We start from the raw sequence: 15151 nt of genomic DNA, 5'->3' as shown, positions 1-15151 counted from the left end.
GCACTGCCTGTAGCCCTCCAAAGGAGGAACAGCAAATGAATATTCCTGACATTATACCATTATAATAACACATCATTTGTACAAGGACATTTTTTAACCAAGGGGTCCAGGTCAGACTTTGTGTCTGGTATCACATACAAATCTAGGTACAGAAGAACAGGAACAGCACCTCTTGTCTTTGTAGATTAAAATGCCTTTATTGCAAAGTTTTTTGGGGCAAACAACAACAGCAGCAACGTTTCAGGTCACATAAGACCTTTTATCAAGATGTGACCTGAAACGTTGCTGCTGTTGTTGTTTGCCCCAAAAAACTTTGCAATAATTTTAATCTACAAATAATTTTAATCTACAAACACAAGAGGGGCTGTTCCTGTTCTTCTGTACCAGGATATGCCGATGGAAAGTGGCCATTGGGGAACCTGCACTACTTCTAACTAATCACAAGGCTTGGTGCTGACTACTACTCTTCACATACAAATCTAAACACCACTTTTTGCTGTGTTAAAAAGGGGTGAAATGTGACTGTAGGTACAGACCCTCTTTATACTCTGTATTATTATAGTGCACTTCGTTAATCTGATATTTCCATGCTTCACAGCCTCTGATCTGACGGTGGGGAAGATTTACGCTGCAATGATGATCATGGATTACTATAAACAGAGCAAAGCGAAAAAACAAAGGCAGCAGCTGGAGGAGCAGGTGAGAAGCTTTCACCCCATGGGGGCCCTCAGGGTAAATGTGCACATGTGGATGGAATGGATAAAAGCAGAGATACACGTGACACATATGTACTTTGCACTGTATAATCTAAGTACGCCATATCCTTGCTGTTGTGAAGAAGGTGCATAATCATGTGATACTAGGACTTCAGGCATCTGTGCCATTTGTCAGTGCTGTTTATAGTTGTTACAGAAATATATTAAGGCAAAATGATTACATTTGAAGCCTTGCTGAAACATTTGATGCCTCCATTTACATTATCTTTGGTCTTTAAAGGGATTCTCTCACAGGAAAATGCAGCAGTTTATAGCGCTGCTTTAGCACTGAAATCCATTTTTTTAATTAATTTTGAAAAATTGGACTAGCCATTTTTTTTAGTTTCCCTGGTGCACTCAACCATGTGACTTGTGCTCTGATAAATTTTGAGTCAATCTTTACTGCTGCACTGCAAGTTAAAGGAAAAGTAACAATAACATTTTTTAAGTAAAAAATCTATTCTACCCTCCCCCAATAATTGCCCTATCCTGCACACCATTTATTATTTTGAATGCTTTTGTACAAAATACCTGTTAAAACTTGGCTTCCGGTCATTTGAAGAAAGGCGATACGGCGATGCAGGGGAAGTACCGGGGGGGGGGAAGCAGCCACTATGTGGCGATTGATTGATTGAGCCTAGCCTGACTCCTTCCTATACAGAAGCAAGGCTAGACTCGATCAATCGATCGTCACATAGTGGCTGCTTCCCCCGATATTTCCCCTGCATCGCCGTATCGCCTTTCTTCAAATGACCGGAAGTTTTAACAGGTATTTTGTACTAAAGCATTCCAAATAATAAATGGTTTGCAGGATAGGGCAATTATTGGGGCAGGGTAGAATAGATTTTTTACTTAAAATTTTTAAGTGTTACTTTTCCTTTAAAGGGACAGTAACACCAAAAAATGAAAGTGTATAAAAGTAATTACTATATAATGTAATGTTGCCCTGTACTGGTACAACTGGTGTGTTTTCCTTAGAAAGACTACTATAGTTTATATAATAAAGCTTCTGTGTAGCCACAGGGGCAGCAATTTACAGGAGAAAAGGCACAGGTTACTTAGCAGATAACAGATAAAACCTCATTATATTCTACAAAGCTTATCTGTTATCTGCTATGTGCATGTGCCTTTTCTCCTTTTTCCCAGCTTCAATGGCTGCCCCCGTGTTGACATAGAAGCTCATTTATATAAACTATAGTAGCGTTTCTGTTGCAAACTTACCAGTTTTACCAGCGCAGGGCAACTATACATTATATTTTAATTACTTTAAAACACTTTCATTTTTTGGTGTTACTGTTCCTTTAAGTCACCCCCTCCCCCCCCCATCAGCCTATCAGCAGAACAATAGGCAGGTAACAAGAACAAAAGCTGCCTGACAGCTGCATTGCTTAAAATGCTCCCATTCTCCACCTAGTGGTAGAGATAAGAATAGCACTCAATAGTAAAACACGCAAGTCTAGCCATCAGGTCATCCTGGCCAATTTAAGATGGGCTTGTTGCTGTAATTTGTAAGTGGCCATTATGGGTATAGCAATATACGTATTCCATACACCATGCATTGTTTTACCCTACTCATGTATTGCTATTTTCTATTGTTGCAGAAAAATGCACCTATGTTTCAGAGAATGGAGGCTTCTGCCCTCCCTGAGGAGATCTTATCCAATGCCAAAGCTTTACCATACCTTCAGCAAGACACTCTATCAGGCCTGTGAGTAGAATGTGCCTTAAGATAGACAATATAAGACAGTTATTTAAAAACAATGAAGACATCAGATGGAGTGCCACAGGCTAGCAGACACTGTTATTCTTTCAGGGGTGGATTTCCTTCACTGAGTCCCTTGTCCCCAGAAGAAGTATTCCAGCCGCCATGCCTAGACGGGGAAGAGGAGGAAGACTTTGAAGAGCAGCTGTCTCTGGTAAACAATGATACTCCTGGCACAAGAACTGCCTTAAACTCTGTGCCATATCCTTATTTATCATGGGTATGAGGATATTGCATATTAAAAATTCAAGGCTGTGAATGAATGGATGCAAGGACTGAATGGATAGCACAGGATATGTGTTAGGTACTGATAATTGCTGTTTTTTGTCTTTTTATCCTAATCTTAATTGTTTAATCTTAATCTTTAAAGTCTGTTTGCATGTGTACATATTACATTTGTGTCCATGTATGCACCTTGTGACATGAAAAGTCTGCGAGACAAGTTTGTGTGTGGCTATAGTTGTACATAACATGCTGTTAGCAATCTGTAGGATGTTTCTAATTCTGGTTGTTTGTGTCCCAGTGCACTCCACTAATAGATGCCATACTCTCTGCATCTAATCAGGGAGGAAAACAACATGTTCCGTGTGAAATCTGTTGTCATTCCGTTGATTCTGCCTGTTCACTGCAGTGTACAGCCGATGCCCCCACGGGAAGTGGTGCTACTGTGTGTCACTGTTGCAGTGTCATTGCACTGTGTCTGTCCTTAAATTGTATGCATTATCTACTTCAGTAACATCATACACACAGTGCTACTGGAATCTTTATGTACTGCACACATTTCCCATTACATGATTTGCTAGGAACTCAATTCCAGGCAACAAGTGGAACGTAAGGTAGCCATTGCCATATTGATTATTGGAACAGAGACCAAGAAAGGGAGAGCCTTGAAAATGTCTGCAGTGGCACCAGATCAGTGAGAGAACCATTTACTGTAGAATATACAGAACAAAGAAGAAAGGCTATAAGGAATCAAAGTGGAGGACACAAACATAGCTAAAAAATAAACATCTCTTTAAGGGTTGAATCAACTTTTAGTATGATATAGACAGTAATATTCTACGAACATTTGCAATTGGTCTTCATTTTTTATTATTTGTGTTTGTTTTAATGATTTTTATTTTTTGTTCAGGAGCTCTCCAGTTTGGAATTTCAACTATTTGGTTGCTAGGGTCCAGATTACCTTAGCAACCAGGGAGTAGTTTGAATGAGAGATTGATATATGAATAGGAGAGGGGCTGAATAAAAAGATAATAAATAAAAAGTAACAATAACAGTAAAATTGTAGCCTCACAGAACAATAATTTTTGTCTGCCGGGGTCAGTGACCCCCATTTGGAAGCTTAAAAGGGTCGGAAGAAAAAGGCAAATAATTAAAAACTATAAAATATAAAAAATGAAGACTAATGAAAAAGTTGCTTTAAATTGTCCATTCCATAACATACTGAAAGTTAACTTAAAGGTAAGCTACCCCTTTAAGTCTTTACATAATTTCATACCTACACTGACTAACTGTTGCTAACTTGCAATACAACCCATTTAAGAGGACAGATTTGGGAAAGATTTGCTTTACTGCAGTGAGCATTTAGAATTCTAAATTCACAGTGAAAGCCTAAGCTGTACATTAGTTTTTGTGGCTTACAGGGCTGGGCTGGGACCTTGCACCATCTGAAGAGTGGGGTGTTGGTGACTTTTTAGCACATGCAAGTATATTATGCTGGCTGTTAAAAGGAGAACAACCTGAGATGGAAATCTGGTCCAATGAGCTGGCTCTCTTTGTTTCTAGGAGCCTGAGGTTAGAGAGTTTAGAAGGGAGCAGCTCCCTAACCGAGGCAGCTACATCCCTGTGGAGATGCTGGAACGTCCAGCGTCTGTGAGAGCTTCTTCCATGCCACGTCTGGCTGAGAATCCTCAGGTAAAAAGGTCAATTAGTCCCAAAAACTTTCCAGTGATAACATACAAATAGGCTGTGAATGAGTTCCAGGAACACCCGCCACTCACCTTGTGCACCATTCATAACATTGACCTGCTCACTTTTTGTTCTTCTGCCACCTCCCTGTGCTACACAGCTCTTTCCGTAAGCTTTATCTCAATCGCTTCATTGTTTTTGAGCTTTCGGGGGATTGTTTTACTTGTTTTTGTTGGCCTTTTGGATTATTGTTTGTTTTGTTTTTATGTATTTTTGGCTTAATTTGTATATGTTTTTTGAGTGGGAGGGTTTATTTTACTACTAATTCACTTTCACCACACACAATACAGATTTACAGAACAAACTATGGCGCAGACAGTAAAGCTATATTATAATAAGATCTGGTTATCAGGGCGGGAAGAGGTACAGATGGACTCAGCCTTATATAGAAACTAAAAACTGAGAATTTAAAGGAGCTGCTGTGAACCAAGATAAATAATGTGCCCAGAACTATACATGTTACTACAAGGGATTGCAGCTCTGTATATTTTCTGGCCCCTTCTGTACCCTAGAAAGACTAGGAGCTGTGGTGATAGCATATTTTTGTGTGGATATTTTCTCCTTTCCTTTTTTTCCCCTTGCAACCCCACAGGTCCTGTCAGACGTAAGCTCCATGCGTCGCTCCTTCTCCACAACTGCAGAGAAGCGAGTGCGCAGCTCGTGGCTAGATGAGTTCACTATGGACAGGAGTAGCACTGACTGTGCATACAGATACCAGAGGCGCAGTTATCATGCATCCTTAAGACTGTCTGCACATCGCCTGAATACAGATACAGGTCTGTAGAACCTCCAAGCAATGTCACCTTGTTTTTACACAAAAATGCTCTTTGTATCAATTGCAGCAACATTATACTCAGTGTCCGTGTCCTTATTGTTTGCTGTATACTTTTAACTTAGTTCTTTCACTAGACCTTATTCACTCTGTACAATCTTATCCACTTTCAGTAGTCCTGACAAAATGATCGAAAGGCTGCCACATTCATGGGTATATTTTTATATAAGGAAACTGTTTGCAATGAGCAGTCAGATCTGCCCTAAACTAATGAGCCAGGAATGGCATTAGATAATGGAATTCTGATTTATGCATAGGCCAAGTATGAAGATTGGCTAGATTTATAAATAGACTTCTCTCTTTTCTTTTTAATGCTACTTGTCACCGCTACCCTTTTTTGCAACTACTTACATTTTTCTATCTTGCTTGTACAGGTACAGAGTTCCCAATTATCCTTGTCTGTGATGAAACCCAGCTCATGTACTCACAAAATATACTTTATATACTATTACTAAGAACAACTAAGTATGTTTTTGTGTTGCACCTAAAAAGACTTCTCACTAAAGACTTTGTAGGAGCTATGAACTTAATCTTAGTAACTTTTCTATGCTTAAAACCATAAAGAATATACAGTACTTCAAAATAGGACCATGGACAGTGGCAACAAAAAACAATCACCGTGTTGAACATTTTCTAAAATAAATGGTAGCTAAATCCTTTCTGAGCTGAGAAGAGGAATGGCAGTCAGACTGTAATAATACCGGAAAGCTCATCATTTTCACTAATAAAGCCCATGTCTTTGTTGAAACCCTTTCTAACATACATGCCAGTATAACAGCTTCAATTAGATAATTCTGCAAGGTTGCAACTTGCACTTACTTTTTTTTCTAATCTCAAGAGATGCCCCTGAGTCCTCTTGGAAGATCTGCTGGTGATTAAACTAACCCACCTTGGCCATTTCATTGTCATAACTGACATCCTTTATTCCCTTTATTTGCATCTTTAGCCTCTGTTTCAGCAATATTCTTTTTGTAATGGGGAAGAATTACCCTCTCCGTCTATTATTCTATTCCTCATACAAAATTAATGTTTCCAACTACCTCAAAGAACTGATACAAGAGTGATATCTAGATGCCATTGATTTAATCCAATCAATTTAGCTGCATTTCCATTTTTTTTAAGTTTGGCAATGCTGTCTCTAAAATAGCTGGTTCTGCAGATACCTTCCTTTTTAAAGTATTAATTTACATGAACACTATTTAGGCATTCACTTCTCCACCTACTCTTTGTGGTATTTAACACAGTTAAAAGATAAATAGTTTTTACAAAAAATGATCTGGCCTTACCCCTTAGTGTCTGTGTTTATGAGCCACTGAAAACCAATTTGCAGACCACTACAAATAAACCTAAGGGAAGAATAATTGATGTAAAAGTCTTATATGCCCAAAAGTTATTGTACAAACACTTATAATGAATAGTAAATAGCTATATACGTCTGAGCAGGGATCCCCCATTCCCACCAACACCTCTTCCCTTCCAACAAGCCTTGGCACATCCACATCACTGTTTTCCCATTACTTACTATTTTACAGCCCTTAGAGATGGTGCCAAAATAAGTAGATTAATAAAGATAGTGATATACCTGAAACTAGTAGGTTGGATGATGCTGCTCAAGCATTTCATGCTAATGATGATGCTTAATGCATTTCCCAAATTACGAAGCCAAGATACTGCTTCTGGTGTCATTTGCTCTGAAAGATATAACATTTTTAGCTAATTTATTGTCCTACCAGGTCACTGGTCAGATAATCACCGTTCTGGCGGAAGGGAGCGAGGAAGGTCCAAAGAGAGAAAACACTTGCTGTCACCCGATCCTTCCCGCTGTAATTCTGAGGAAAGGAGCCCACAAGCTGCCTGTGAACACCGAGATCACCAACTGTCCCCTGGGCATACTCCCAGTAGTGTACAGGTGAAAAGCAAATGCTTAAAAAATCAGCTTATATAGGCTGAAGGGTCTAAACAGTGGGCATGGGCATTCCTCCCAGAAAGAAAAGCAGAAAGACACAGACCAGAAGAAGATAATCCGAAGCTACCAGAATAACCAGCGCAATAATAAAAAAAATACTGTTTGTATAGTGCTAACCCAAATGCAAGTGCATTAACAGAAATAGCCATAGTAGTTATGATACAGTTTCTCTTTATTACATCTTAAAGAGATACTGACACCAGAAATTAAACTTTTTTTACATCTATCATAACATTGTCTTTGCATGACCTTCATTTTTGCCATAAAAGTATTTACCCAATGCTTTTATATTACCTGTCTGATCCCCCAAGTTCCCCTATAAGGGGGGTGCCATATTTGTGCAGCAGGAGACTGTTAGCATTAGAAGCTATAACTGACAGGCTGAGAAGGGACAGTCAGGTTGGCAAAACAGTCAGGTTTAGGGACTTCAAGTAACAATTATTTATAAAAGCGAATCTCTCAGCGAAAATCAATCAACATGACCTATAGTCAACTTTTTATGTACATTTATATTTTGAGGAGTCATTTTTTAGTGTCAGTATCACTTTAATGAGCAGTTACTCTTACAATGTTGTAATTTTGCAATGGAATTGAATGTCTATACAAAATAACAGTGGTATGATTATATGTCTGTCACATTACAGATTCTTGACTCTCTGAGTGAAAGTTGTACCCCTTCAGACACCAGCACCCCAAGAAGAGGCCGTAGACAGCTTCCTTCTGTGCCTCCAACTCCTAGACCCCTTATCTCTTTCTCCTCGTTAATCCGCCGGCAGAAACACAGCCCCCCTCCTCAAAATAAAAATGATACTATCCTTCCTAGTGAGCCTGGTCTGACTGAGTCTTCCTGCTCCCTTGGGGGTCATCAGAGCTCCCAGTCCACACCACAGCATTATATCTCAGAGCCCTACCTGGCACTGCATGAGGAGATGCAAAGCTCAGACTGCCCAGCAGAGGACACACTCACCTTTGAGGTTGCTGTGGCTACTAGTCTGGGCCGCTCGAACACCATTGGCTCTGCCCCTCTACGTCATGGCTGGCAAATGCCCAATGGTCACTACCGGCGTCGAAGGAAGGGAGGAATTCCACCAGTGATACCCTCCAGAGAGTTAAGTGACACAGAAGAGGATGATCGATGTTAAAGTAAAGTAGGGCTTGCATGCTGTAACACAGCAGAGATTGCTCAAATGCCCTTTTCCGCACAGTGAGTTTCTGCCACAGGAGCCCCACAGCACTCACTGCCAGACCCTTAACCAAAATCAATACAAGACTGGGCAGTGCTTGAAAAGAGACAAAGCATGTACTTTAATATCTTGTGCCAAAAACACAAACTGAGTGGGGTTGTGGAATATAAGCAAATGTTTTAAAAGAATACAAGAAGTGTTTCATCCCAGTAATTGAGATCAGAGTGTAATAAAGGATCAGAAACAGGCTGGGCACCACAAGTCTCACAAGTGTGTAGATCTTCAGCTGGGATACTATTACTGTATAACACGACTACAGTGATGAGTTGTTTGCCAATAGAATGGTTTTTGACCATGTCACGTGAAAGCAAAATGGTTATTTAACATTTACATGTGTGGGTTTGTTAATTGGCATCTTACTGGACTGGCCACACCTAGTGATTTAGTAACAGATACACTGATTGGAGGATGACTAGTGAAGTTGTGTGGTATTTATGTAACGATAAAATGATATGGGTTTTAAGGGTAACTGAATTCTGTTGTTTAACTCCAAGTGCTATCCCTGAGCCCACAAGACCTTGTCTACCTTATGTGCAAGGAGATCATTTCTAATTTTCCCATAAACCGGAAAGAGATCAAATCTAAATATGTAAAAAATTGCTTGTAGTTTTTCTATTACTCATGAAGTATTTAAACAGACAATGGAAGGACAAGACAATCACTTGGGAGAAATTTGTTTTTAAGAAGGGGATCCCAGCCTCTCAGCAGGTTTTCTGATCCCTAGCCAACCATTGCTGGGAGCTATTCTTTCTAAAATATCACCGTACTTGAGCAGCCACTTTCAAGCTTTAGATATTAATCCTTTTTTTCTTTATCACAGAGTGCTGCCAAGTCTTCAAGCCCCGCTACTTTAGCTGAATGATCCAATCAGATAGAGAAACAAGAGCTCCTGTCTAAGTGCCAGCAGTGCCAGCTTGAATGGGGCCGTCATGGATTATTTAGCGTGAATGTGGAACACTGTGTTGACTTAAAGTCATCAGATGGTGACACTGCATTCATTGAAGGTCTAGGAAAAATTATTGCCCACTTAAAATATGAAAAATATTTTTTAACAGAATTTATTTTTTGCCACTTTGAAACATTATAGTAAGGAAGCCCCTAAATGGTTTTGGCCAACCAAATATAGGGCAGCCTGCAACTCTTCCTCTGTTGTTGGCTACAACACCTTCAAGTGTAGCATTGCCCACACTAGTAGCTCTGGTTGATTTGCAGTCAGAAAGACTGTTATGATGTAGGTCCAACTACTCTCTTTATGTACAGCAGGACTAAGGGCTGATTTTCTAACTCCAAAAGTACATTGTCTATAGAAAATAATAGATTAATGGGGGTCAATCAGTAGTTTTAAAAAGAGAAAAGAATTGTCATCCCTGGAACTTCATTAACATCTGTAGAAGCTGGATGTGTGTTTTATGTATGTGTTCTGATACAGTTCAATCTGGTCTGTTTTAGCTTGCAGAATGCTATTTAGGGGTCAGGCAATCTTTGGCACTCCAGTTGTTGAATGATTACAGTGTCTAGCACAGTGACCCCCAACATGTTGCTTACCAACCCCTTTGGATGCTGCTCCCAGAGGCCTCAAAGCATTATTTTTGAATTCCTGGCTTAGAGGCACATTTTGGCTGCATAAAAACCATGCGTACTTGTAATCAGAGCCTCCTCTAAGCTGCCAGCCAAATAGTCAATCAGAACCCATTTTTGGCACCCCCATGAATTTTTTAATATTGTGTTGCTCCCCAATTGTTTTTATATTTGACCCCCAGTCTAGCATATGCCATTAGCTGAGCTAGCAGGGGGATGCTGGGCAGGAACCACAACAATAGATGTACCAATGGTTTCCATGGCTATCTATTAGTTGGTAATTACTTTACTTTCTAAGTATTCAGGGGCAAAAAACACAAGGCAGCATAGCTTGATAATACACCTACCCCCCCCCCCAAAAAAAAATACAGCAAACTGGGCAGGCTCACTTAAGACAGAAAATGCCACCCATAATTGTTGCACAAACCAGTGGCTCTACAGCAAAAATAGTTACGTAGAAAACATGTTATCGATTCCATTAATAGGAGAACTAAAAAGCCATTTGCTGGATACAGGTTCCATGACATAACATTTTCTGTCTTATTTGGTATGGGGCTCTCACTGCATCAGCGTGATAAATGTGTTAGTTGTTGTTGTCAGCATTTAACTACGGACCTTTCCTTTTTATGTGTCTCTTAAAGTCTTGCTTTGCCATTGTTCGTTCATCTGAAGAGCTTTTGTTCTATGGACGTCTTGTGGTAAACTACATATCATGTCTTCATATCATGCATGTCCTATATCTTCTGCCGTAGCCTATACTGTGATATCATGACATGCTGTATACAGAGATACAAAATATATACAGTATATACTACATTACTTCATCAGAAGCTGGCAGTTGCCACAATGCCATTATTGTTGGCATATGGTGTCTCGTAATTTATACACTGAATATCTGGCTTCATAACTGACCTCAGATTTTACTGCCCATTTCTCCAGAACGCTGTCAAACCCGCCGTGTGTCACACACTGCCTTGTTGCACTTGTTGGCAATCATTACTTCCGTCAGCTCTGCAGGGTCACACTAACCACTATAGTTCTAAGGAGCTCAACGCTGCTTTAAAATAATTTATATCCCAGGGCCAAAAAATGGAACTATTCAGTATAACTGGTATACAAAAAGTGGCCAGACGCAAAATGGTTCATAGGCAGAATGTTTTCTTAACAATATATTTTTAATAAATGCGATTGTGGGCCGTGGCATTTGCCAGTTGGGTTAGAAATTGTACCCCACATATTCAGGTGCGTCTATTTCAAATACATGGGAATTTCATGCATATATGAGCATACATTTGCAATCACAAATTAGTTCTGCCTTTAATAAATCTGTCTTTATTTCTGAACTGAATCTGAAAACACGGGGTGCAAATGATGGTATCATACCTTCTAATGAAGGTTCCGTTTCTGGTACACTGCTAGTCTAAATACTGTGGTGGTCTAAGCACTGCCTGAAAAATCCATTTCCACGTTTTCAATAAGGCGGTTTAGTCATTTGCTCTCAGAGTAATGGACACTTTACACAAGTGCTAGAAAGGAGTGAGCTCAAGACGGGAGTGTAATATAATATCTTGTTTTTGTCTAGAAATGAAATATCAAACATCGTGGGATTTTGAGGGGAATTATTTTGTGAAAATTATTAGAAAAAAACCCTTGTAAAGAATTGATTCTCATTTGTCTTTTTCTGGCTTTTTCAGTCTGGAAATAAAACATGGTTAAAAAAAGAACATTTGTCTGAGTTCTCAGCATTATTCTAACAGGGACTGCAAATCTATTTTATTGGTTTTAAAGGAAAATATCAGATAAGTTTTATACCCCTTTCTTGCATTTAAGCAATAGTAAACAAGGGGGATGTTTTTTTCATTGGTTTCCATATAAAAGCTGATTAAATCTCACAGTGGGACTTTCTAACCTGACAAATCCTTCAGTATATAAAGTAAATGTGTGCTAAGTCTCAGCCACTGAGGTGGGGAGTATTCAGTTATATTTCTTACTCTAGTTTCAGATAACATTTCATAAATATGACTGCAAGGGTTTTGCTGGACAGTTTGATGCCCAGTATGCATAGGATTACCAAATTAAAGGATATGTAAATCTAAAAAATAAATTGCAAGAAAAATTGCAAGAAATGGATCTGAAGCCACCATGAGTCTCAAGCGACACAAGTACTGTAGCTCTGGAGGTTGCAAACTTGCACCACATGGAGATCATACCTTGCCATTAGCACCTCTTATGGCCTGGGCAAATGCCTGGTGAATGGGAGCAGATAGATAATATCCATTAATCACTTCCCAGTATCACTGATACAGTACGTACACTATCCAGATTGCTCAGTAGCCAAATTATTATGGAGCTTCACAGACAAAGAAGGAGGTTAATGACCTCTCTGCAGAGACTTGCCTCTGATGCACTAATATAGAAGCTTATTGGTAATTTGTTGTGGCAAGTTGCAAAACAAGTTTTTCTTATTGTATTTAAGCATTTGCTTTCAATAAAGGCATTACCATCTGATATACAGCACAAGTCAGTTGTGATTACTGAGGCAAATTACATTGTTACATAGTTACATAGTTACATTGGATTGCTTGCAAAGAGCATTCAGAAATAGCACACGACTTCCACTTGCAGTGTACAATGCACTTTACAGTTTTACTGCTTACAGAGCTCACATACTGTAAATTTGGACTTCTGATGATGTTTAAAGTGTCCAATTGAGCAGTTAGTATTTGTATAATCAAGCAGGTCTTTCAATAGAACTAGCAAATAAATTGGAGATCTGAATAAAGCCTGACACTACAGTAGCTCTTGACCATTTCCAGTGAAGGAATACGATGACTACATAAGATGCAAAACTCCTGCCAATGACTAAAGGAATGAAGTAAACACAGCTCAATAAAATCAGCTCAGTCTTGGCTGAAGCAATGGCTTTGAGTTAAGTTTAAGAGAGAAGTGAAAAGGAAAATGTTATATGGTAATAAATAAAGGAAAACAGGCAGCGTACATTATATTTCTATGCATTCCTTGATCTGACACAGGTAAGTATGGGCAAAAAAGCAGTAATAGTATTTGCATAACAGAATAAAATCAAATTGCAAAATCCATACACACATTTGTCATGCCTGTTCATGGCATACTGTACTGCACATAAAACATAAATAATATAATATATTCCAACTAGTGGCCTGTAGGCCAGATGTAGCCATTCAAATGGTTTTTATGGCCCCCAGTCTACTCAGGGGCTCCATAGACTTCATTTTATGACATAAAATAATATTAATAAAATCTGGTCTTTAAACACTACATATATGAATAATTGGCCCACTACTTGTAATAAGTTTTTTTTTTTGTTTTTTTTGCAATGTCCCCAAAGAGTTGCCCTGGAGTCCATATATGGAACCATGTTACTTTCCTAGCAGCCCCTGTGCAAAATACTGTGGCAGTCCAAAGACCATGTATTTCTCCATATATAAACTCAGTAGACAGCAAACTACTGTAGGTAAGTACCTGTTCTTTGGGGATGAGATCCTATGCATCCCTTAGAAAAAAGACACTGCTGGCTATGTTTCATTAATTCCAAGTCTCTCACAAATCAATATACCCAATAGGCTATCAACTAGACAAATAAATGGCGATAGCAGTGAGTGTATATTTCAGTAAGGATGTCATTAATTAAAATTTCAACAAGGGGAGATTTATTCCCTATGCATATCCCTATAACTGTACATTACACAAAATAATAAAGCAGATGAAGGGCAAGTGCATTAGATGACCCCAGATAAATTGCAGAGCTGGTTGTAATAAGCATGAAGAATAATAGTAGTCAAAAGTGGCATAACATAAGTAAATAGTGATAAGGTTGTTTTTTTATTATACAGGTATGGGACCCGTTATCCAGAATGCTCGGGACATGGGGTTTTCCAGATAAGTGGTCTTTCCGTAATTCGGATCTCATACCTTAAGTCTGCTAATCAAATTATTTAAACTGAAATTAAACCTAATAGGATTATTTTGGCTGCAATAAAGATTAATTATATCTTAGTTGGGATCAAGTACAAGGTACTGTTTTATTATTAGAGAGAAAAGGAAATCATTTTTAAAAATGTGATTTATTTGATTAAAATAGAGTCTATGGGAGATGGCCTTTCTGTAATTTGGAACTTTCTGGATAATGGGTTTCCGGATAAGGGGTCCAATACCTGTATAATATAACATGAGAAGGACTTTTTTTTCTAATACATAAGTTAAGAAAGCAAATATTTACACAGCGAATATTTCGTTATGTTTTTTCTTAAGCTATTTATGAAGGAAGACAAAGTCATTGTGTAAAAGAAGTTGCGCACATTTTGTTGCTTTTTTTTCTTTTAAATTTCACTGTTTTTTCCTTGACCATGAAAATTAGTGAGTTGGCTTGTTTGGGTTTTTTTCTACTAAATGTCAGAAAATTGTCTCTATAGTGCATTTAGAGAAATGTATTGCACTTGCTCTTAAGTGCAAAGAAATACATGTCTTAAGTATTAATTTCATGTCTCCTGTCCTGAGCTGTGTAAATTTCAGTAACTTTCATCTTCTTCTTATTTAGCATAAATACCTTCCTCTTACCTATAACTGTCTCTTGTTAGCAGAACAAATGCAGAAGGCTGTCTGTGACTCACATGTTGCTGAATCAGAAGCCTCAGCTCACTATAGAGAGGCCACAGGATACCAGGAAATGTAGTACAACAGCATCTAAAAGTGTAGATGTAAAATGTTTACAAAAATGTCACCTTTTTAGGGACTGCCTTAGCAGACAGGTTGCTATGTACTCTGATGGCAAAGCAAATAGTGCCTGGTACAGCTCCTGCTCTCTGTACTTTGTGGGATTTGCACCTTTGGCAGCTCTGTGCTCAAGGAAATCTGGCAGGTGTTAAATACAACACTCCAAAACAATGAAGAAGGAGCATTAGAGGGATGCCCATGTCCAAGCAATTGTGCTTGTAAATGGCCCCTTCCTTGTCTGTCTTTTTATCTTCTTTATCTTAAATTTTGTAGGTAGTGTATACCTAATGTGCT

At 38.7% G+C, this 15151-nt stretch overlaps 1 protein-coding gene across 6 annotated transcripts in view; it reads left to right on the top strand.

The window, feature by feature from the left end:
• cacna1e (calcium channel, voltage-dependent, R type, alpha 1E subunit) overlaps window positions 1-11829 on the top strand; it is a 362844-nt gene extending 351015 nt beyond the window's left edge. For 4 of the 6 annotated variants that reach the window (XM_031900980.1, XM_018093597.2, XM_031900979.1 and 1 more), the window contains 7 exons: window positions 599-699; window positions 2357-2463; window positions 2569-2671; window positions 4303-4431; window positions 5078-5261; window positions 7051-7226; window positions 7928-11829. In XM_031900980.1, the coding sequence (XP_031756840.1) occupies window positions 599-699; window positions 2357-2463; window positions 2569-2671; window positions 4303-4431; window positions 5078-5261; window positions 7051-7226; window positions 7928-8425 (1298 nt within the window). In that variant the 3' untranslated portion in view covers window positions 8426-11829. The remainder of the gene's footprint in view (window positions 1-598; window positions 700-2356; window positions 2464-2568; window positions 2672-4302; window positions 4432-5077; window positions 5262-7050; window positions 7227-7927) is intronic. The other 2 variants (XM_031900983.1, XM_031900981.1) reach the window with 1 other exon arrangement.
• Window positions 11830-15151: the final 3322 nt, after the last annotated feature.

The sequence above is a fragment of the Xenopus tropicalis genome, chromosome 4 (assembly GCF_000004195.4).
Source record: "Xenopus tropicalis strain Nigerian chromosome 4, UCB_Xtro_10.0, whole genome shotgun sequence".
Lineage (NCBI taxonomy): Eukaryota > Metazoa > Chordata > Amphibia > Anura > Pipidae > Xenopus > Xenopus tropicalis.
This window is presented reverse-complemented; position numbering and strand designations above follow the sequence as displayed.